Source organism: Papilio polytes, unplaced genomic scaffold, assembly GCF_000836215.1.
Source record: "Papilio polytes unplaced genomic scaffold, Ppol_1.0 DF823879.1, whole genome shotgun sequence".
Lineage (NCBI taxonomy): Eukaryota > Metazoa > Arthropoda > Insecta > Lepidoptera > Papilionidae > Papilio > Papilio polytes.
The window spans coordinates 836,322-861,806 of record NW_013525325.1 but is presented as its reverse complement, the minus strand read 5'-3'; the positions used below and the strand labels follow the sequence as shown (position 1 = coordinate 861,806).

The 25,485-nt window shown below is 34.0% G+C and overlaps 2 protein-coding genes across 3 annotated transcripts; one reads left to right on the top strand and one right to left on the bottom strand.

The window, feature by feature from the left end:
• The first annotated feature begins 331 nt into the window (after nucleotides 1-331).
• On the top strand, nucleotides 332-24,380 carry LOC106103060 (D-beta-hydroxybutyrate dehydrogenase, mitochondrial). Of its 2 annotated transcripts, XM_013282716.1 has the most exons (9): nucleotides 374-420; nucleotides 851-898; nucleotides 8,520-8,655; nucleotides 9,097-9,276; nucleotides 18,397-18,600; nucleotides 21,260-21,413; nucleotides 22,861-23,048; nucleotides 23,373-23,546; nucleotides 23,762-24,380. In XM_013282716.1, exons 3-9 carry the CDS (start codon nucleotides 8,545-8,547, stop codon nucleotides 23,918-23,920), a joined length of 1,170 nt encoding a protein of 389 aa, XP_013138170.1. In that variant the 5' UTR covers nucleotides 374-420; nucleotides 851-898; nucleotides 8,520-8,544; the 3' UTR covers nucleotides 23,921-24,380. The 2 variants fall into 2 exon arrangements, with proteins under 2 accessions (XP_013138168.1, XP_013138170.1); XM_013282714.1 differs by lacking the exon at nucleotides 851-898 and having other exon boundaries at nucleotides 332-420.
• On the bottom strand, nucleotides 11,253-12,906 carry LOC106103061. Its single transcript, XM_013282717.1, has one exon. The coding sequence runs from the start codon at nucleotides 12,499-12,501 to the stop codon at nucleotides 11,758-11,760; it is 744 nt and encodes a 247-aa protein (XP_013138171.1). The 5' UTR covers nucleotides 12,502-12,906; the 3' UTR covers nucleotides 11,253-11,757.
• Nucleotides 24,381-25,485: the final 1,105 nt, after the last annotated feature.

The following is a 25,485-nucleotide window of genomic DNA, read 5'->3' as shown; positions in this document are numbered from 1 at the left end:
ATTAAATTGAAATCTAACATTGTCACTGAGCTTAGAACTGCCATATTTTGAATTTTACAGCTTTTAATCATTTCACATTGAAATTACCAATACAAAATCAGTTGATTCATCAAAATGGAATTTTGCAATTATGTATTTTAAAATATTAAATTAGTCAGTCACTGAACCGTTTGGTATGATTTGCCAAGAAACATTTCAGGCGAAGATCAAACCGACACATTGAGTAGATGTTTTTACCAATCATATGAAAATGTTGTTAGTAATAAATATGAAAATGTAGAAGGTTATATTTAGAGCGTGCGTATGCGCCGGCGACGTCGGCGTCAGTAGCAATTCGCGACTGCGGCAGCGACCACCGCCCGCCACTCGTGTCTCACGGCCGCATTCTGCCTTACCGCTGTACGCGGCATCAAAAACAAAGTAATATTACTTTACACTATAAAAATCAATAAATCACGTGTTCATTTGTGAAGTGAGAAATGTAAAAAATTTTAACAAATATTATTAAAGGATGGAATGTAATAGTTTAACTAAGAAATATCCCACCCCGTTACGTAATGCAGTAGATTGACTTCGAGTAGAAGTATATCCAATTGTAGAATACCAAAACTAAAAATGTCTACATTTTAAACATTTATGTTACATTCGTTAATAATTCAATTCAAAATACGTAAGTGATTTTATGAAAACGAAAAGCAAACTTATGTATTATCTTAATCGGAATTATTAAAATATATATGGACCGAAAAGTTATACAAGCTAGTCCTACCGGACATACTCGTGTAAATTAAAATAAATTATCATAGCTTTCTAGCTCCTCGTTTTATGCAATTTTCTATTTCCATGTCAGTTTTAGATCATTTCTGACAGAACCAAGGGATAGCAGCGAATTCACCAGGTTAGACATAATATAGAAGTATCTATTTACATAATTTCCTATTTTCGAATTTCGTATGTATACTAGCTGTATCCCGCGACTTCGTCCACGCAATATTAAGATAAAAAGTAGCCTATTAGATCCCAGTCTATGTCATCTACCCTTAAGTGAAAGTACGATCAAAATCGGTCAAGCCGTTTCGGAGATTACTCGGAACAAACGCGGACTGACAGGCGGAATAGACAGACATACCTAAAAATTTTAAATGTTCTAAACTATTTTCGTCATCAGCAACGCAAATACATCATCTTCCAGAAATCTGGAATTTTCCATTTGATATTACAAACAGACATTCCAATTTTATTACATGTATAGATATAGATAATTTGCCCGATGTTCTTACGGCGAAGGAAAACATTGTGATGCAACCTGCACATATCGGCGAAGAAATTCAAAGATATGTGTGAAGTCAACCAACCCGCAGTCATCGAGCGTACTTGAATAAGGCCTAGTCACCCTAACTACGGGTACGCCACGAGCCTCTTAGAGGGGACGTAGAGAGATCTGTCGGTGATATCAATATGAATTAATATAGACATATCTATATAGAAAAGATTCTTAAAAGTGTAGACCCATAACTTTCTGGAATTAAATATTGTTAACGAAAATTTTTAGATAATGAACATTACCAAGAGACAAGAACTTAAAGCTTAGTATTTTTTAATGCTTTATTACCCATGTTTATAGTTCGTATGCTTTGAAAGCTTTTTAATATATTTTGCTGTTTTAATTAAATTTATAATTACAAATTAATTTTAATCGTAGGGATATCCAGGCAGCAGTCTTAAAGATTAACCCAAAACATCAAAGTTTATAAAACATTGGGCTCAGCCTGCACGTGAGTCTAAGACCACAAGCTGAAAGAAAAAATCAAACAATGAAAAATTAGCTATAATGCAATTAATAAACTTACATACTTTATTAAGACAAGTTTTTAATTGCTTGTATACAATCAAATGGATCTGGAATTTATTGAAACTTCTAAGAAATTTTAATCTCATAAATGTAATGTTTCCTTAACTTACAAACCTCTTATTGAGAAACTTATAAACAGTTTTCTTTATATCAAGGAGAAGTTTCAGTAATTTTCCGATTGGATATTGTCAAGAGATTATATAAAACAAGGTTCGAACAAATTAAAAGAAATTATTGAAAAGAGCATTTATAAGGATTTCTGTTAATTGGGGCAACGTGATGTAGAAACTAGTTTCTGTATTTTGCTCAAATATTTGTCTTATATATGTCTATATCTATAGAGGAAAGATTAACCTATATAACCTCGCTTCCTTATTGTTGTCAGCTTGTAGTTTATGACCCCTTTCCCACATAAAGGTTTTTTTTTCAATTAATTTACTCCCTAACTTTAATAGCGTGAAATATATAATAAAGCGTGTCGTAAGTGTACTATGGCTTTTAACTAAAGAAAGATTTATTCTAAAGGTTGCTGACATCCTGCGCCCCGAAGTAGTGTGTGTTAACGCTTTAATATATTAAGTATAGATGAGGTTATAACTATAAAAATCTTACTAATGTCATAGTTAAATGTGTAAGTTCAGGTAAATATTTATTAGTTTGCTGCCTAAATGGATCTCGTTAAAATTTGTCATACATGTATAGAGCATATGAAAGAATACATAAGCTACTTATATATTTTCTAATTCTTTGCCCACGGGTTTGTGTGGGAAAGTTAGTATACGAGTAACTATAGAAGTACTTAAAAATGAACAGCCTTTTAATTAAACGATTGTCTGACTGTTGTTTTAATAAAAAAATATATTAATGGCCGGTTTCCCAACTACATTTAACTATCAACTAGTGTTCTTGGTTCGATAACTTCATGAAATGCGTTTCCGAATTACATAACTTGAATTTTAGTCCGTTGGCACTTAGGTCATCGTAACAGTATTGAATCACTAGGTAATGATAAAATAAATGAAAACTTTGGAAACCCAGCATAAGTGTTATTAAACATAAACCGTATCGTTTACAGTCGCTTAGCGAACACAACCTAGGTAATTAAAAACACAAAATAGAATACAAAATATTACTAGAAGATAATCAGCCTGGCCGATGTGTAGGAATTGAATAAAAAACCAAGAAAGGGCTCTCGGAAGCTATTGAGTCTTGTCCAAACTGAATTCGCCTGAATGACTTAATGTCAAAAGGTCAACGACCTTACTATCCGGTACGATGTTTGTTATAAGGATGTGGAAATGCATTTTGTGCTCTGTCACTTCAAAGTTGTAGTACAATCATTCTAGATACACGTTCTGTAGGCTTACTTTCTTTTTACTTTCTTCATTTTTGAAGATGAAGTGAGAAAAAAGTGTAGATGTAAAACACGTAATAAAAATTAGCATCTGAAACCAATGATAACGTCACGATCTATAAAATAACAGCAATAGAAATCCATAGAAAATAAGTCAAAATAACTTTTTATGTATATTTTACTGCAAGAAGCATTTCAAATATCGTTTTGAATTATGAATCTCCTCGGCCAAAGTGGCGATAAATCTTTTTCGCGTTGTTTGTATTTCTTGTTATAATACATTTCTGTAACATATACCTTTACATTGTGGCATTTTAGGCACTTTAATAAATAACACCTCAGAACTGAACCAACAGAGGTTGTCATGTCTGAATTATGAATCTTGAACATATTGGTCGCGACTTCGCCCGCGTGTAATTAAAACAAAAAATACACTAAAAACAAAACAAAATGCACTAAAAACAAAACAAAATATTCTCAAAAAAACAGTACACTAAAAAGTAACGAAATAATTACTTGAAAATAGTAAACCTACCTTATTGTAACTGTTATGTCTATATTGTACAATTATTACTACTTTGATGTCGGTGTCAGCCAAGGTATGCAGTGCTATTTCTACGTAAGGGTTTCCACATTTTTACCATAACAATTGACAATTGAAAGTATAGTAACAATTAAGTAATGGATCTACATTGAATGACACCGACTTCAAAGTAATAATAATTGTACAATATAGACATAACAGTTACAATAAGGTAGGTATTTTCAAGTAATTATTTCGTTACTTTTTAGTGTACTGTTTTTTTGAGAATATTTTGTTTTGTTTTAGTGTATTTTGTTTGGAAGTCGGTTTTGTTTTTTTATTAAAAAGTTTATTTATTTCTTAATTTTTAGTGAATCTAAACAACATAGTATGATAATCACTAGCTTTCAAACAAAGAATGAGTTATCTAAATCGATTATATAAGAAATTAAGTAAATATCTAATACATCGTTGCGATCATTCACTCATAATTCTGTCCAGCCGCGCGCCGCTGTTACCCGTGAGTTTTAATATTTTGATAACTTCTAGAATATTGGTCAGAATTACATACTGTAAAAGGCAATTATGATCTACATTTAATACTCTATCCTGAAAACATATAACACATTATTTGGATAAGGATTCATACCAAATAAGAATAAAAGCGTTTTAAATGAAGTCTATTGCATTTATTTGACGGTTTTCGCGAAACAAACGGTTATTGTGCGACAACTTTAAGAGATAGATATATGCTATCGCGGACTTTTATATAGCTTATTAAATGAGCTACAATTCTTTCATACATCATTTTTATATAGATCTTATAGTTTAGGCTACGTAAGGCAAGAAAGAAAACTTTGTTACAAGTTGGTATTTTTTTCTGCGACTCGTAATTTGCTAATTATGATATCTCCTAAACTATTGATCGGAATTACACAGTTCCAAGGGCATTTATAATCTACATTAAATTCTCTTGATGATAGACACATTTATTTGGATAAGGATTCATACCGAACACGAGTAATAGCGTTTAAAGTGGGGTATAGATTTCGAGCGATATTTTTATGTTAAAAGTGGTTATTGTGCAACCTTAATAGATAGATATATGCTGTCGCGGACTTTTATTTAGCAAATTTAAAGGGCTACAATTCTTCCATACATCATTTTTATGTAGGTCTTATAGTTTAGGCTACGTAAGCAAAGAAAGCAAAAATAACCCGAAATTTCGTCGCGCGATTTTGAGCTAAACTATTTAACTACGTCGTAGTCTTTGACTCCAAAAATCAAACAAAAAAATGGGACCCACCTGCAAGCATTACCTTTCGGATAAAAAAATGAATTATCAAAATCGGTCCACTAGCGGCGGAGTTATGCCGTAACACACATAAAAAAAGAAAAAAAATAAAAAAAAACATACAGACGAATTGAGTACCTCCTTCTTTTGGGAAGTCGGTCAAAAACACATTAAAACATGGCCTATGTTACTCACTGATAACGTAGGTTTTTAATGGTGTAAGAATTTCATAATTGACCCAGAAGTTTTTAAGTTATTTCAATACATACAAAAAGAAAAAATCTTTCCTCTTTATAACATTAGTATAGACAAAGGTTTTCTATTACTTTCTATTTTTTTATTTATTTCTGTCATAAGAACCTCGTTAAACGGTAGACATAACAAAAAATAGCGAAATTGTTTCATCAGTTCACGCGTGATGCGATGACCAATCTTATGTGTATCGACATATCATAAAGGTCAATTTACAATTTTTACACTATGAAATTAAAAAAATAATCTATACTATTATAATAAAGCGTAAACACACACATTTTTGTTGCCTAAGATGTCAGCAATTACAGCATATTTTTGCATAATTCTTTTTTAATAAAAAGCCCTACGCTTACGACACGCTTTAGGCTATATATTTTCACGCCATTAAACTTAGAGGGTAAATATTTTGGATATAAACCCTAATGTGGGAAAGAGTCCATAAGTTGCTGCCAACATCAAGAAAGCAAGATTGCTAAGGTTTGTTATGTCATGTCATTTTGATATTTACTATAATTGATTTGACAAATGTAAACATTACATTTTTTTTTTATAATTTCATGCGAATGAAGCCGCACGGGAACAGCTAGTGTTTATATACTAGAAGTAACTAATAATAACCTTTTCAGTTATTTTCCTTGTCTTGTAGGGCTAATGGAAATGTGTTTAGCGGACTGTTAAATATCTTATTTTTAATGCCTCCGTGTCGACAAAGCTCTATCAGGTAGACACCATTGGGTCTTGTGTTTTAATAGCGGTACAATTTGGCCACTCTTATATGATAGCTGCTCAAAGTTAAATGACATGTAGTCTTCTAGTTTGTATCTATATTTTTGCGCCTTATGACCTTTGAAATAAATCGGAGACGAACTCGTGCAAGTAGTAACAATTATTCGCTTTCAAACAAACAAAATAAAAGCAAAAGAAGTTTGTAAAGTCACCTTGTGATACATACGTAGGCGAGTATATGAATATAATTCGGGCAAGTTGCCACCGAAGTCATAAAGTAGCCACAAATATAATATAATATAAAAAACACTTAGCGTAAACGTTCATTATCGTGTTCACGCCCGCGCCGTCGCGCGCCGCGGGTGGCCCTTTACGATACCAATCGGTTTCATTTACTTCATCAATCTCCTAAATAACAATCAAAACAAATTAACTAATCAGAGGCTTAGTACAACATATTATTTATATTGAAAAAAATATTTAGTCTAAAACTATAATCTTTTCTGAATTTTATGTTGTATTACAAATGGGCTATCTGTCTAAACTAAATAACGTAAGAGAAGATTTAATTTAAAAAAAAAAAAGAATCGCTTCCATTCATTGATGTTTCTAGCATTAATAAATTCAATGAAACATTTTCGTGTGTCCGTTTGTCAACAACAAGAATTTAAAGCGTGAATGCTCTGATACAATATAAATTGGTATTTTACAGTCAGAAATAAACGTTTAACTGTCATCGTGCGCATTAGATAACTACGAAAATCTTTCTTAGTTATCTATTGTGACATTTCTAGAAATACTTTAACTAAATAGACAATCACTTATGCTGGGTTCCCGAAGTTTTTACTTATTTTGTTATTACCTAGTGATTCATTAGTGTTAGGTTGATCTAAGTTTCAAAGGAGTAAAACTTAAGTTCCATAATTCGGAAACGAATTTAATGGAGTTATCGAACCAATAACATTAACGAATGGATAAAAGTAACTGGGAAACCGGCTATTAAAGGTATTGCGTAGGTTGTTGTATTGAATGGAATAATTGGCAGATACGATAAGAAGCTAGTGTCGGTCAATCTTTTATCTCCGGATATAATGATAGCGATGAATTATCCTCGCAGTTAACTTGACTCTATATTATGTTTACTTTGTTTTGCTTATCTGCCATGATTCAGAACTATTTCGTCTATTTTGATTCCAAAAGAAAAACAGTAATTTGGAAAATAAAAAGTAATACCTATACCTAGATTCAGATATCACGGCTGATAGAGATGTATGGATGAGCAGCACATACTGTGCCGACCCTCCATAAGGGATAAGGCCAAGTTGATGATAATGAAAAAGTAATACCTAAAAACCGAGTACTTTTTTCAATACAAACTAGTTCTAGCAATACAAACTGTTTCGAAAGTTTTTAGAAGCTAGTTGCTAATTAATTTTGATTGGATGTGCTGTACCTAGGCAGTGGTTAGGGAAGAGCTGGAGAGGTCGATGCGAGACTTCGTAAATAGAAAGTGCACCGTGTAAATGTCGCGAGGCGTTCCCGTTCGCCAAGAACACGGCGCAGCGCTCGGCTACCAGTTTATTTTTACACAAATCGCGATCAACGAGACGACCTAAAAAGCCGCCACGCCGGGTTTATACAAATTTTGATAGACGACCCGTGGGCGCCGCTAATTTACTGAACTATCGAAAATAAAACGCGGTGGTTTTGGGATTTTTAATAAAACTCGATTTTTGACTTTTATAGAATTGTTTCTTTTCTATGCTAGGTTTCTGAAGTATACATATATTTTATTATTACATGGCGATTATTAGCGCCCTCTGCCCCACTTGGGGACATAGGAATAGAAGAGAGAGAGAGAATTAGTGTTAGGTTAACGTAAATTTTAACGGAGTAAAACTCAGGTGACGTTGATCGAACACATTTCATTAGATTATCGAACCAAAAGCACTAACGAATGGTAAAACGTTACTGGAAAATCTGCCATTAGTAACGTTATGTTTTTCATTTTTATTAGTAAGAGGTTTTTAATTCGCATTTTTGCATGCACTGTAATATTATTTGAAATGTATTCATGATAGATTATACTAGTTTTCGGTCGCAACACTGTCCGCGTGGAATTAAAAAATAAATATATAGCCTTCTAGATTATCCTGTACATCTATGCCAAATTTTATCGAGATGTGTTCAACAGTTAAGGCTACAAACTCTATCAAACATCCATCCATCCATCTAAACTTTCGCATTTATATTATTAGTAGGATCATTTAGGAAGTATACATCACGTATTTGAAACTTTAATTGCAACATAGTTAACGAAGTAAAACTTGTACGCAGTTAATTAAAAAGAGTGTAAGAGAGAGTTTGTCTAAAAAAATAGTTTAAAGCGAATAAAAGGTGTTAAACGACGTAGTATTTGCAAACAAATAAGTTTGCTCTCAAAGTAAAATGAATGTGCACAACATTGATAGTTATAGAAGATAAACGATAAAAATAAAACGTGATTTTCTTTTAGATAAAGCGGTAATAAGTGAGCAATAATGGCTGCCGGCGACGTGACGCGGCGTGCCTCAATCACCGCGCCGTCGATGCACCGCCGGCCGTCCGCGCGTCGCGGCTCTCTCATCAAGAACCCACAAACACAATCGCAGGTTAACAAAGCTATTTTAAAACAAATTATATGTGTAATAAAAAATAAAGTTTGCAATAAATCGATCGAGATGAACAGCAAAGGGATTTGAAGGAAGTTAAATTTTGATATCTTTTTTTACCAGATTGCCTCAGGAGGGTAATGTAACCAACACGTAAGTTTTAATATGTAGGATAGAGGGAGCCTCAACAACTAAATTGATCCATTACTTTCCTTGAGTGTTTTGTTGTTACAGTCAGTCGAGTTTTCTTTTTGTATTCCAATTAACTTATATTTTCTGTTCAATCTGTCGTCTGTCCAATAAAAATAGACAACGTCTCTACAATTCAAGGGGAAGAAATCAATTGTAAGCAAACACTATACATCTGGTGATTGCTTGCACGTTTATCACCTGTTAATGTAAAAGTTTTGTACATCAGACTATAAGTTTTGTTGTTTGCAGGAAGTGCCATGGGACATAATAGACCGGTGCGCGCTGCCCATCGTTCTGTGCCATGCGCTCGCGGTTGTGCTTTCGGCGCTACTCAACGCGATGCATGTCAGCCAGATATCCGTATTCACGCTATTCCTCTGGTTCTCTATATCCGTAACCGGTTCACTCTGGTTTTACCACAACTTACAGGTAAGGGTATGAAAGGTGCGTGAGTGCATTCGTTAGTGGATAGTACAATGTGTCTACTTTGAGGTAAAATCTCTAATAATATTACAAAGAGTAATTATTTGTACTTTTGGGTGTATTTGATTCACGTAAAAACTACGCACGCACGCACGCTACGCACAATAACCACTTTTTTCATTAAAATATCGCTCGAAATCTATACCCCACTTTCAACGCTATTACTCGTGTTCGGTATGAACCCTTATCCAAATAAATGTGTTCATCATCAAGAGAATTTTATGTAGATTGTAAATGCCCTTGGAACTGTGTAATAACGATCAATAGTTTAGGAGATATCATAAAAAGCAAATTACGAGTCGCAGAAAAAAATACCAACTTGTAACAAAGTTTGCTTTCTTGGCTTACGTAGCCTAAACTATAAGACCTACACAAAAATGATGTATCAAAGACTTGTAGCTCATTCAATTAACTACATTAAAGTCCGCGATAGCATATATCTATCTCTTAAGGTTGTCGCACAATAACCGTTTCTTTCGCGAAAACCGTCAAATAAATGCAATCGACTTCATTTCAAACGCTTTTATTCTTATTTGGTATGAATCCTTATCCAGATAATGTTTTCTCGATAGAGTATTAAATGTAGATCATATTTGCCTTTTACAGTATGAAATTCTGACCAAGATTCTAGAAGTTATCAAAATATTAAAACTCACGGGCAACAGCGGCGCGCGGCCGCACAGAATTATAAGTAAATGATCGCAACGATGTATTAGTTATTTACTAATTTCTTAGATAACCGATTTAGATAACTCATTCTTTGTTTGAAAGCTAGTGATTATCATACTACGTTGTTTAGATTCACTAAAAATCGAGAAATAAACTTTAAAAAAAAAAAAAAACCGACTTCCAAACAAAATACACTAAAAACAAAAATATTCTCAAAAAAAACAGTACACTAAAAAGTAACGAAATAATTCCTTGAAAATAGTAAACCTACCTTATTGTAACTTTTATGTCTATATTGTACAATTATTATTACTTTAAAGTCGGTGTCAGTCAATGTAGATTCATTACTTAATCGTTATAATTGTCAATTGTTATGGTAAAAATGTGGAAACCCTCACATAGAAATATCACTGCATACCTTGGCTGACACCGACATCAAAGTAATAATAATTGTACAATATACACATAACAGTTACAATAAGGTAGGTTTACTATTTTCAAGGAATTATTTCGTTACTTTTTAGTGTACTGTTTTTTTTTGAGAATATTTTGTTTTTAGTGTATTTTGTTTGGAAGTCGGTTTTGTTTTTTTATTACACGCGAACAGAATAAAGAGAATAGTTAATTTTGCAAAGGTCACAAAAATTCAATGATATCGTCCTACGCTCTAAGGTTTATTTAAATTGTAATTCTCATTATATCTCAATATCTCTAGAAAATAATAAGTTTCGAACCGCCGAATCGCGTATAACAAGATTCAAACTTTACGTCGGCTCGTGGTTAGTTGCGAACGTATGTCAATGCAGTAGGGCACTTGGTGAGCCTGGTGAAAAAAACAACCACGTCTTCACACGTCCGGTGGTTACCTAAAATTGTGTTACGTACATAAAATTGTGTAAAAAAATAACCCAACATGAAGTTCAGACCGCATTACAGAATGATAGATGGTTTACGCATGCCAGTCGTTAAAAAACATTCTCACGGTTAACAGACTTGAGTGCGATTTCTGATACATCAAATGAAACCCACTGTTGCTAAAATTATCCTAACCTTAATTAAACACATATCTTACTAATCTTACTAATATTATAAATGCGAAAGTTTAGATAGATGGATGGATTGATGGTTGTTTGTTAGAGTTTGCAGCCCAAACGGCTGAACGGATCTTGATGAAATTTGGCATAGACGTAAAGGATAGTCTGGAAGAACACATAAGCTACTCACTTTTGTTTTTTTTTAATTCCACGCGGACGGTGTCGCAGGCGAAAGCTCGTGATTTAATAAAACCATCTTTGAATTCTAAAAATAATACTTCAATACATTCCAGTTTCAGTGCGATAAAGACTCGTATGTTAATAATTCTTTATTTACATACATATGTATATTCGTCCTCGATCTAGTCTACTATCATAATGACATTTCCTTTTCTTCCTCTTCACTGACATGCGCCGTCGAGGCTTCTGCATGCCAGATACATCGCCACATCACCCCCCCACGGTGTAAAATGACCCATACAAATCCATTAAAAAAAAATTAAAAAATACATGGAATTAAAAAAAAAACTGAAGAAGGAGAGAGTTTACATGCCTTTAATTCAAGATGGTGTATGATGGATGCTAGACTTTGATGGGCAACCTAAAACGTACTTTGCGACCTGAACGGGTCGTGTAATCTGGAGGGGCGCTATTTAATGACTGTTGTGATGTATGTGAGCTTTGTGGAGGAATTAATGTAACCTTTGGAGGAGAACTAACAGTCTTAGGGCAATGGTAAGAAAACGATGGAGTAGAAGAGTGAGTGAAGTCCGGCTTCAAAGACTCTTCTACATACGCCGGCTTTTGTAATAGTTATGTTTTTCCTGTCATTGCTTACTACTGGGTGAGGCCCGGTATATGGAGGCTTTAATGATGCCCTGACTGTATCGTCTCTTAAAAATACATGAGTTGCCTTATCAAGGTCTTTAAAAACAAAGGGACGACGTTCTGAGTGATGTGTTGCTGGAACAGGATTTATGTTCAACATGTGTCTCCTTAGCTCCGACGCAAAGTCAGTGACTGAAGGAGTGTAGAGAGTGTACGGGTTAGACGAAGGAGCAATGAACTCGCCAGGCAGCCGAAGCGGTTCTCCATATACAAGATCAGCTGTGGATACACCGAGGTTTTCTTTAAGCGCCGTTCTCATTCCAAGAAGAACTAAGGGCAATGCGCTGTGCCACGTTCCTCCATGACACATAAGAGCCGCTTTAAGCTGGCGGTGAAACCTTTCTACCATCCCGTTCGCACATGGGTGATAGCTCGTGGTACGGGTTTGGCTGACTGAGCAATGTTTCAGCATAGCGTTGAACAGGGACGATTCAAACTGCCGTCCCTGATCCGTAGTCACAGTCTCAGGAACTCCAAAACGGGCAACCCATCCTGCCATAAAAGTTTCAGCAACCTCCTCTGCGGTAATGCTTGTCATTGGCCACGCCTCTGGCCAACGGGTGAATCTGTCTACTATCATAATGACATTTCCTTTTCTTCCTCTTCACTGATATGCGCCGTCGAGGCTTCTGCATGCCAGATACATCGCCACAGCGATAATGCATATAAATTTTGCTAAAGTCTATATAAAAGGAAACGTCTTGAAATGGTTCTTGACTTTAATAAAAAGGACTCGACTTGCTTTATAAGCGATGAACTAGCTTTCATAGGAAAATATTTCATTATTATTAACCTATAAAATCTTTATTATCCCGCTGTGAAGTATTTTCGCTCTTTCATTGGTAGCTCATAGATATCGGCAAATAATCAAATTGCTTTTTAACATTCATGGCATTTCATTTCAGCTATATGGAATACTAGCTTTCACCCGCGACTCTATCCGCGCAGAATTAAAAAAAAACAAAAGTGGGTAGCCTATGTGTTCTTCCAGACTATCCCGTACATCTATATCAAATTTAATCGAAATCCGTTCAGCCATTTGGGCTACAAACTCTAACAAACATCCATCCATCCATGCATCCATCTAAACTTTCGCATTTATAATTTTAGTATGATTAGTATGATGTAAAATTTTTTGATTAATATCTGTCGATATTTGTATAGGTGTTATTCGTTTTCTGTATTTCCGAATGTTGTAAAGGCTATAAGCAGTATTTCCTTGGCGTCGTGCAAAAGCTCGGTGAAAGAGTCCCGATACGTTATACTCGTATAAGATCGCGAGATTTAACATAACTCTGTTTTTTTCCAAAAGGTAGGTTAACATTTGATGTGAACTGTAGTGTGTGGAAGAAGTAAACAGAGTAGTATTTTCGCTTTGTGTTCCGTTAATAAAGGCGGACATTCAAGTATTTGGGTCATTACATCGCCGAATACGTTGGCCTGTAGATTCGTTAATTGTCCAAAAGACGTAAATGCTGCTAGTATTTTTATGCGTGCGGTCTGTGGGTTTGAGTACACAAAGGACCTACGTGTACAGTACAACAACGCGTTCAGAATATTGATGGGGTTACCACGTTACTGGATCTCTGTCACTTCGTAGATGCTCGTACAGATGGCTTCGAATTTATCATTCGAAAGTGTACTGTGTACTGAGTACGCTAATGGACAGGTTGTACTCGGCGATGCTGGCTCGCTGGATACATTTACATTAGCATAATGTAAAAATGTATGTTTTTTAAATTGTTGATATGAATTATGAAAAGTTTTCTACCAACAATAGACAACATTAATACTTTATGGATCTTTGATATCTGAAATAAATGATTATTATTATACAAGTATTATTATTAGACACTTCATTATGAAGGGCCACTTTTCTCTTGTTTTTTGGTAAAATAATTTTTAATTTAAACGAATTAGCTTCCAAAACATGAAAGATAAGTTAATTTGAGAACTAATTTGTGTAAAGTAAATTAATCGTATACCGATGTTCCCCTCAGAAGCAATTATCTAGGAAACTGAAATGGAACAAGACTAGATTCTCCCGGGAACCAATTCACGGACTCCCACCATACAGAATAAATTAAAATTAGATTACCATCTCTAAGAAGTGCGTGGGATTAAAGAAATTAAAAGGTTTTTATTACGTTGTTTTATGCTTTTACTTTGCGAAATTTCAAATCCCGATTTTGCTATATTTTTCACTCGCTTTTCAATCGATCTCCTTACATTACGTCTTGTAGATACTTTTTAGATTATGTCTAAAGAATTAACATAAATAAATAATATGTTACTTTTAGAATGATTTGCTTTTTGAAACAGAATAAGATGTGCTTTGAAAATTGTATCAGTTTGATGGACTTTTTCTTATTTTTTGTAAGCAGCAGCATCTATACAGATTAATAAATTTTACATATCTATGGTAAATTGTTAATGCGAAAATTCAGGTGGATGTTTACTACTACTTTTCATCAGAACAGCTCAACTGATCTTGTTGAAATTTAGCATACTTGTAGTAATAGTCTGAAAGAACACATTTACATATGTTACTTATTAAGCTTTTTTTAATTCCGCGCTAACAGAGTCGCGTGCAACAGCTAGTTTCCTATAACTGTCTGTTACCCTGTTGTACGCGACTTCATCCACGCAAAATAATTAAAAATTCAATAAATTGAAAATTCAGTTGAAAGGCGTAGCCTGTTTCGCGAGGGTCCTATTCTTAAGATTCAATAAATATTCGTTAGACGGCAACAATTGATTATAGCAATGTTTGAAATGACCGTGATTGAAAATAAATAGTTATAAAGTTTGTATTAAATCTATCGTGTTATAGTACAATACAATATAGTAAGACCGAAATAAAGCTAGCAGAGCTAGGAGCCAATGTTTAGATAACCCAGTACAACGTTTACGAAAGCGATCGGCGAGCAACATCGCGAATCACACACGTAAAACTATTACCGAGCAGTTTATTTATTTGTGTAACAGATTGGAATCTAGAATAGACTTACTCTGATACAATAAAAACTTGTTCCAACAAGTGGCGAGCGGTTTTTAGAATTCAATTCCAAAGGTAGATCATAACGACGGTAACGATCTTCTATTGTAGGTGTGCGTATGTTGGAGATAATGAAGTAACAATCGTGTAACGTTAGAAACACTATCCTTAGTTGACCACCATATTAATGGATAACTTCACAACACAGAGTGTGTTGTGTCGAAAAATCAAATTGCAAATATTTACAGAGATATTTAATTGATGTTATAATAACAAAGCGGATCATTCCACCATTCAACTGTCATCAGTCATTCTATCGTCTTCTTGGCATCTATCATGCACGATGCACATTCAGCCAGTACTCAAAATTATTAGTTGCCAGTTACTTTAATCGTTCAAAAATTAACAATCATTAACATCTAATGTTAACACAACGGAGGCACAGGACCGGATATCGCGGAATTTGAGGAGGTCTACGTCTAACGGTCGATCTTAGGATGATGATGAAGATCTTAGGATGCGATAAATATTGTAATGAAGAAAAACTTTTATTTTGCATGTATTCAATTAACTCGAACACAATATAAGAAAGCTAAACCATCACTGAATAACATAGGTTTTTTATAGGTTTTTTTTAATTCCCCGTGGACGAATTCTGAAAAGCTACTATTTTAACAAAAATGAATGTTTACTTTTCTATCTTCTATGATGATAGGTATGTACACTATCGGACGTTAACATAAGGAAGCCCGGGAGAGTAAACAACAAAGTTGTTCGAATTATATTCTATGTTTTGCTCGCGCTAATATTTTAATCTTGCGGATTCTTTCTTTCGATGTTTTCAGATTGCAATTGCGATGCCTTCCAGGAGCAACTTGTAAATAGTGAAATCAGATATTGTTTAATTTATTTACTTATCATTATTATATTCCATTATTTAAGTTTATAATGTTATAAATTCGAAAGTTGGGATGGATGTTGGATGGATGACGCTTAAATTTGGCAAAGATATAGAACATTTGGAAGCACACATTTTCTAATTTTTTTTTTAAATGCACGGATACGCGGGCAAAATTTAGATGAAAATAAATTAGTAAAAATCCTGTGTAAAATAATATAGATTACTAGTAATTAAAGGACAGCATTATTTGTCAATTTGACAATTATTCTGGATCAGTGGTGAATAGCGCCAACATCGTCGCATACAATTGCGTCATTTATTTCTTTCGAAAGTCCAATTTAAAAATAGGTTAATGCATGTTTTCATAGAAAAGACACCGCTGAATAGATTCAGTTATTTTGCTTGTAGGAATAAGTAATGTTAGCTAACCCAATACGTAAAGGACGATTATCCAGAGTTATGCAAATTATCTATACTATTATAATAAAGAGTAAACACACACTTCTTTGTTGCCTAAGATGTCAGCAATTACAGCATGTTTTTGAATAATTATTTTCAATAAAAAACCCTACACTTGCATCACGTTTTAGGCTATATATTTTTACGCCATTAAACTTAGGGGGTAAATATTTTAGATAAAAACCCTAATGTGGGAAAGAGACCATAAGTTGCTACCAACATCGAGGAAGCAAGATTGTTAAGGTTTGTCATGTCATGTCATTTTGACATTTGCTATTGATAATTTGATAAATGTAAATAATGAAATAAAATTTCATGCGGATGAAGCCGCACGGAATCAGCTAGTTACAATATATTCGAATTAATAACTAAAACGAAACCTAAAGGTTTTAATTTATCTCGATGTCTCTCTTTACGTCCTGTCCTTAGATCATTGGGTTACCATGCTCACAAGATAATTGTAAAGCATAATTCAATATAACGGGTTTATTTACTGTTATATGTTTCTCGTATAGGCTACTTAGAGAGTATTGACCGCAATACAAAAGGTTTGCATGATACAACGCCTTCACCATTCCCTGATTTATTTCTTTACTTAATCGCCTCTTACGACACCCACGGGACTGGCGACTGATACCTTTTGCCAAACGCCTACGCCGTGAAAATCTTGAGAGCGAAATATTGAGAAATGGCAATGCAATAATAATTGTACCAATGTTAAGTTGAAAGTTTGTCAGAATTGATTAATGGATTCTTGTTATTCTTTCCCATAAATACCGAATGTTATTTTATATGCTCACTAGCTTTTCCCGTGCGGCTTTATCCGCATGAAATAATAAAACAAACTTTATTTTATTATTTACAATCAAATGTTGTCAAATCCTATATTGCAAATGTCAAGATTACCGTTACAGTTTGTTTAAATAAGACAGATTAGTTTCATAAATGATGCATATGAAGTATCGAATCAAATTTGTTTAAAGGTAAATGCCGTACTTAATAGACAAATCATTATCATCGCTAAATGCTCTACATTGTAATCAATACTAGAATTGTCCTATAAATTACTTAATAAGAAAGTAATAATTTTAAATAAGTTCGATAAACTTTATTTAAGCCGAATATCGATAGTTCATAATTGTTCGCTATGCGTGTATGTCTATTATACCTGATACCGGTATACGGCATTTACCTTCATACAAAATTTAATTCGAAACTTCATATGCGTCATTTATCAAACTTTCTTATTTAGACAAACTATATACCATAATAACCTTTCTGCCTTAATGTTGGCTGCTTGCAGTTTATGGTTCCTTTCCCACATTAATGTTTTTGCAGATTTTCCTATATCCTAGGTTTAATAGCGGGAAAATGTATAGCCTAAAGCGTGTCGTAAGTATAGGGCTTTTTCTTAAAGAAATAATTATTCAAAAATATGCTGTGATTGCTGACATCCTGGCTGAAGTAGTGTGTATTTACGCTTTATTATATTAGTATAGATACCGATGGTACATCCTTACCAGGCTAGATTTATTAGTGCATATAAAGCTAACCTAAGTTAAAAGTAGCTAATTTAATTGCAGTGAAAGATTTATCAAAGAATTGTAGTAATACGAAATCTGAATTTTGATATTTACAGCATGAGTAAGGCAGCAAAAGCCACAAACCTTTAGACAAAGTATCATTCGATAATCGCTATCGCTGATTGAAATGTTACAAATTTCTAAAACTGGCTAAAAATTTGACAAGTCACGTTATTGTCACTTATTTATTTCTACACGATTTGACAAATTTTGTAGATTCAAGTAGAAAAATCGCAAATCGAAAGTCACTTCATCGCCCTGGATAACATGCACACTGGGCAGATATGTCTTTGACAGAAGACCCATCCCAAATTAGGATATTCTATAATTAATCAAATATAACTCGTGAATTCGATGCTTAAGACATTGTTATTATTCGTATTAGCACAGTAACATTCTGCAAAGGTTATAAGGTTCAGTATAATATAAGGCAATAAGATAAAGGTATCAAAAATAGTTGTCCTTGCTTTGATCTATAGATAGTTGTATTCTTATGCTATTTAGGTTAATGTTGTAATCTTTATCTGTTACCAGGTAACAGCTGCAGGGAAGGCAGTACTTGTAACCGGATGTGACAACGTGCTTGGCAATGCTTTAGCGCGTCGGCTAGACGATCTCGGCTACCACGTGTTCGCCGGCTTCCAGAACAAGGCCGGTAACATTGATGCCGACATGCTCAAAGAAGACTGCTCCGGACGATTACATACCTTGCAACTTGATATCACGTCTGAAACTCAGGTAATATACGGTTTATATCTCGCGCATTTTAGACCAATGATGTATTAAGTGTACGACCGAAGCTAGTTTTTTAGCCGAAACAGAAGCCGATCTTTCGGCCTTCCTCTATGTTTCAGCCGATACCTTTCCACGATTACGTTCTACGACTTCCTCAAATGTAAAGTTAAAAAAATATTAAAAACCATGTTTTCGATTACGTAATAGCGAATCGAACGCAATAAAATTCACGAATACTCCAGTCCCGCAAATATTTTAACTGAAATCGAAACTAGATTTGTAGCCAAGATAGTACCGAAACCGACAGTTCGGTCGGTCACGGAATGCAACCAAGTCAAACATCAATGGATAATTTCAAGCTTGCCCATGGGCAGCTAAACTGCCGCCTAAAAAAGTAAAAACATAAAATTAATTAGAAGGACATGAATTGGGTGGGATAAAATATTAACGTAACCAATGCTAAATTTCATCACATTTTTAAATACCGCTAAAAGCAAGAATAAAACAGGAAAAAAACGTCTAACAACGTTATTTTTTCTTAATACATTTTTATAAAGAAAACTAAACAAAGAAACTGGACCGAATAAATGAGTTAATGTATTTTAATTATTTCAAAATTGGCGCGAAGTGACTAAAAATCTTTCGTTCTCAACCTACAATATTATATTTTATTTATTTATACAAACATACAATATTACAATTTTAAATATAATTTTACAATCACAAAACAATATATACAACCCTATATACAAACGAATGTATTACGTTAATATTTTCTGTAAATAGTTTTGTACAACGTACAATTTATTGGAATTCGCGCCCACTTAAAAAAAATGTTGGGTGAAATGTTGCCTTTTAATTTGTTTTTCATTTCGTAGAAGTCGAAAGTTATTTCTGTCGACGAATTATTCAAAATATGTACTTCGAGTTATATGCTTAGTTAAACTAGTAATAAATAAATACAAACTATACTGAATACTCGTATCATATAAAATGAACCGATTCCAACGTTAAATATTTGATGATTGAGCGTGAATTTCTATGTGAATGAAAAATCTAGGGGGGGATGTCAATTAAAAAGGAGCGCTGGCCGGTAATGAAGGGAGCAGTTATAAAAATCTTTTTAATTATTTCAAAGGAAAGCTTTAATGGAAAAACAGATAGTCGAGTTAAATTTATCCTGTCTCTTATCAGTATAGATTGAGTTAGCATGAAATATCTGACATAAATTTGTATTTGGTCGCAGCTATCAAGGCCGTTACGATGGCGTTAAGCTACCCGAGATCGATAAATTCTACAATAAAGCCCATTTAATAGTAACATATAATATTTCCATTGCAATATAGGATCGAAAGATGACCTAGCTCATGCGTAAATTCGTTAACGACATATTTTTGAATCGATTTTACAAACAATTGAAGCAAATCCGACTAGTAAGTCCTACGATGTCCAAATAGGCTTGAATCAAACGGAGTTAGAAAACTTAACCACATTGGTACAAACTAGTTAACAACGCGTAGGAGGACGTCGAATCCTAATCCGGATCAATTAAATGAACTGACTTTGTATATTATGCTACTAAAATATGGCATATTCTCGCGAACGAAGCAGATAATTACAGTTTCATATAACACGACAAGAAGGGTAAGGGTCTTTGTTGGCAACATTAAATCTACTTTTACAAGCTTCAAAACTCTTGAAAGTTCAAATTACGTTGAAATTTAATTACATAAAGCACAAATTATACAAAGAAATCTTAATTTAAAATATATTTAAATTTTTTTAAGTATATTTTTAATTATGTTGATAATTAATGTTACAAAAACTTTAAAAAAGAAAAGTAATTAAATATAAATTTCCAATAGAATAACACTAATTGATTTTTAAGATAAGATGTTTTTCTTAACAATCGTGGTTTTTAAAAACATTTCATTTTCATATGTTAAAAAAAGAAGACGAAATAGAAAATGTTTTTACGCAGTTATTCTTTTATTTAAGATTTTGTTGAAGACAAGAACGCTAATAGCTATCGATCGGTCCATTTATTATGCGTCCTCGAAATTAAATACAAACGAGTTGCAGCCGGAGCCGTCCCGAACCGTATAATATTGAAATCCTTGAACAAGATTAAAATCGAGACAAAAATTATCCCATCCTTTAGTAAGGTTAGATTTGGTCTAATATACATCACGAGATTAATCAGGATTGTTTTAGTAGTTTAATAATAATAATAATCATTTAATTCATTCATAAGACAAACATAGTTTACAGTGGTAGTGCCCGCTTTAACATCTTTGCACGAATGGGCACACACGCCCGGTGTAATACCACGACCACACTGAAGACGGGCGTAAAATGGAAGCAATTCCGTGTTTTGTCTGATGAGTGTGGTGCGGTGGTGATGGGAGGAGATGCATAGGAAGGAGAAATATCCTCTTTATGTGCGTCTCCTCCTCCGACGGATAAGGATAGGTAATGCATCTGCAATTGCGGATGTCTATGGGCAGCAGCCGTTTCTCCATTACGGCAGATTCAAGTGGCTGCTTGCTTGTTTGCCACCTTATATTATAAAAAAAAGGGAGAAAACATTTTTATAAAGATTAAGTAAATAACTTTTTTGCCTAAATATAATGATAACTCTAAAATCTAATTCCTTCTTCAGATATTGTCGGCGTCCTTGTATATCGTGGATCACTTGCCAGAGGGCGCGCAGGGTCTGTGGGCAATCGTCAACTGTGAATCCTGGTGCGCACTAGGTGAACTAGAATGGGTACCTTTCTCAGTCATTCGTAGAGCAATGGAAGTTAACTTGTTAGGTAAGTTACCAAATGCTACACCCTGCTACGCTTTGCTACGATATGACACGACACGTTTTAATTTTTATATGTGAATATAGATGGCAGTAGTATAGCTTTTGATTTATATAATGTCTACAAATCAAAAAGCGGATTCCAGCAATAGTTTATAGCATATTTATTTTGGTATAGCTTTTGATTATGAATGATATTATTAATTTGATAAGGTTTGCCGTTTTAAGAAATCACTACATCTCTTTGAAAGCTGCTAAAACTTTAGAGATAATTTTTTCTATCAATGTTACATTTAACGATAGATGGCGCTATTAGCATAATTTATAACTAAAAATAAATATTTTAAATAAGCTTAGTAGGTTTTCAAAATGTTTTGAACGTAATAAATATTGCAACAAACAAAATAGAAGTTGAGGAATTCTTTGAAAAAATATACTTAATCTAAGATTAATAAATAATAGAGAGTTAATCTTAAAAAAATTTATGGGGTTTTTTGTATATGAATTTACAATAATTTCATTGAACAACCAAATGGCAATGGGTTTATACCACTGACATTGGTACTGTGTAATGTATAAATCTTATATAAAGATATTTACTTCCAACATTTATAGTTCTATTTCAATAAAGGTAGATTGAATATTTGTTGGGCTATAAACTTTGAAGTTCAAGAGCAGGAAGTTTAAAATAAATCTATCATCCAATGTTTATTGGCACCGATTTAATATTAACCAGCTGAGTAAATATGAAAATAAACCTAACGTTTACCGAACACATTTGTCTATTTTGTCTAAAGTCACATCCACGATTTACTGCCCATAAACAATTTGGCTCTCCTAGTTACACAATAAATTTCATGACTGTCTGCTAAATTTCAATCTAACTATAGGTATCTATACATATCAATCTATCTATAGATAGTAAAGCTATCAGAATATATTCATTCTGCTAGTTAGCGTTATTCCCGTTTAGTAGTTAATACCCGTCCCACTCACCCTTAGTCTGAATTAGTCCGAAACTAGTCGGTACTTTAATCAGAATACGTGTGAGTTAACTCGTTATTTATGTGTGTCGGAGTGACGAGCGGCTTGCAGAATTAATTCCGAACACGGTAACTATCCTTCATTGTGGACGTGCGTATTTCGAAGTAAAATAACAATCGCGTAACATTAGAAACACCGCCCTTAGTTGACCATCATCGTAAATCAAAACTGCATAACACGATCTAATCGGATTGCAAACATTTTTAGAGATTAATCAATTTTTTTATCACTAACAAAAGGCACCATTCCACAATTCAATGTCAACTGTCATCAGTCATTCGATCGCCGCCTGACATCTATCATGCCCAAAACAAAACAACACAAAACTATTAATTGCCAGTAACTTTAATCGTTCTAAAAATAACGATCATTTTGCGCCGTTATATTTATTGGAGTATTTGTGGGAGCAGGGCCGGCTCGACTGGTGCAAGTGATGTTGCCGCTGGTGAGGCGCGCGCGCGGCCGTGTGGTGCTCGCCTCCTCCATCTTGACGCACGTGGCGGCGCCGGTGCGCGGCGTGCATGCTGCCTCTATGGCCGCACTTGATGCCCTCGCCGCCTGCCTGCGACGTGAACTCAAACCAAGAGGAGTTGATGTTGTAAGTTGCATTTTTATATTATAGATCCCTTAACAACTGGCCACGTAACACGTCAAGCCGGGGTTGACTGCTATTCCTTCTATTTTCTACAAGCAATAGTGGTCGTGCAGTTGCTCGGCCGGTGGGATATGGTACATGAAGTACTTATAGAAACAGCATTCGCGAGTGAGAAGTTAAAATGTCTCTACATTGTCATTGGTCATCAACAGCAGTCTACTCGTGAACAAAGAAGTCCCTAAAAGTCTAAAAAAAATTTTAATGTTATGTCAGTTTTTGTAAATAAACAAATTATTCTAGAATTTTCAAAGATCAATTTGTCACTAGGTGGTTGTGGCGGCGGGCGAGTACACGACCGGCAGCGCGTGGCTCAACGAGGAGAAACTTCTAGAACAGGCGCGCGACATGTGGAAGAGACTCAGCGATGAACAAAAGGGCGCGTACGGCGAAGATTATTTCGAACAAGCTCTTCGTAGTCTCGAGAAATATACTAAGAGTGCGGTAAATATCGAATTTCTACAATCAATATATTTATCAAAACAGTTGTCTTATTTCAAGCCAACTGAATTTAAGAAGTTACAACATTGTCGAAGATTGTTAAATACTTGTCCAATTTGAAAACTCAAACTGTCAAAACGTTCATGTGAGTTTCGATTCGTTTTGTCGCTTGTATGCTGAAGTCTAACTTGCTCTTCTAAAAGCTGTTTGTTTTGCAGGACGGTGACCTGACTGCGGTGACTCGATCCTTAAGCGACGGCGTGACCCGCACTTTCCCCCTGGCGCGCTACACGCCGGTCTCCCCGCGGGAGAAGCTCAAGTCCTTGTTAGCAGAGCATCTACCTCGATCCCTGTATGAAGGACTCTACTCTGATTAAACGAATAATTGGTTACGAATCAGCGACAAACAATGTGTTATACGGTTTAAATCAATCTAATAACATCGAAAAATACTATTTGGTCTTTGGAAATTGAAATTAAGGACCTGTCCCACCACTAGATCAGTCAGATAAGGTAACAAAATCCGATATCTCTATCACATATTTTACACTTTGGATTGTTATTAGACAATATATAATTTGGTGGGACAGGCACTAAATATTATAGATAATTGAAGCCCGCTACAGACTAATTTTTAACTGAAGGTTTTACTATACAGTTCGAAAGTTCGCTTAAAACTGCCACCACTAAGCGTCTCTAGTGGGCGTAATTTGTACATGAAACGAAGTTCATTTGTGATGACATAATTGGTCTTTAGTTAACTAACTAAGACAATCTACAGGTGAATGCAAATCGAATGACTCTCTAACTTAAAGCCACATGGGAGAAGTGTCTAGTCAAAAAGTAACAATGTCTTTTTAATAAATTTCCCGAAATTCAAACTGGTCTACCACGTTTATAATTATATCGAATTTGAAAATCTTAACTTACGAAAAATGTTTTATCCATCGTTCAACATTTTCTAGAAGATTTTATCCATTTCGCTGCCATCGCTTGATTCTATTCTATTTCTTGTTTATGGCTCTCCCTTAGCGGAGTGTCAAGTGCTTGTGGTTTTATTCTAATTTGAGAGAAACTGGCAACAAAACTCTGCTTATGGAGATGTTCGTGGGTGTTCAAGCGGTCATCACTTGGTTTTCATCTTGTTCTCTTAAAATTATTTTACCAACTTACTTAAATGTTATATTGCCGTGTTATATTTATAAGGGTCTTGCAAAATACATTTGATTGAATTTCTAGTCAATAAATACATTTAAGTAAAATAAGGTGGTTGTCGAATTTTTTAAGCTAATCTAAATAATATATTAAGCAACATTTACAAAACAATTATTAACATTAATCAAGATTTATTGTAATAGTATAATTATTAATATAATGTAACTAAGTGTATATTTTGTATTTTCATAATAACTTAACAATAACGAAAAAGAAATAAAAATATATAACCTCAACAATATTGTAGCCGTTGTGAAAAAAGGATATAGAAAGTGAGATAATTATTATTATTTTATATTTACTAATAAATTTTTTTGTAAGAATTGCAGCGATATGAAGAAGTTGCATAAACATCTTAGAAAATACGAGTATGTTCTTCAATGATTACGCTAAGGAAAATTAAGTCGCTTATTCATTACCTTTTTTCAAATAACTGTGTAATACTTTTGTGTGCATTTAAATTACGTAAGTGTTCCTATATATTCACGTGTGACAAATGTTTATTACGTATATTGTATAAAACATGCTAATTAAAATTATTAAAAAAAAACTGTTTGTTTGATTTTACTTCTTGGATTTTCTGTCTAAATAAGTCATTCGTAAATAGAAATGTGTATTTTAATATTTAGATTTGCTAGTTTTTTCGAGTTAATTTGGAAATCAAATTTGTAGTGGGTAAAATATTATGTTATTTTAGGGCATCAGATCAACCATCTTGTTCTTAAAT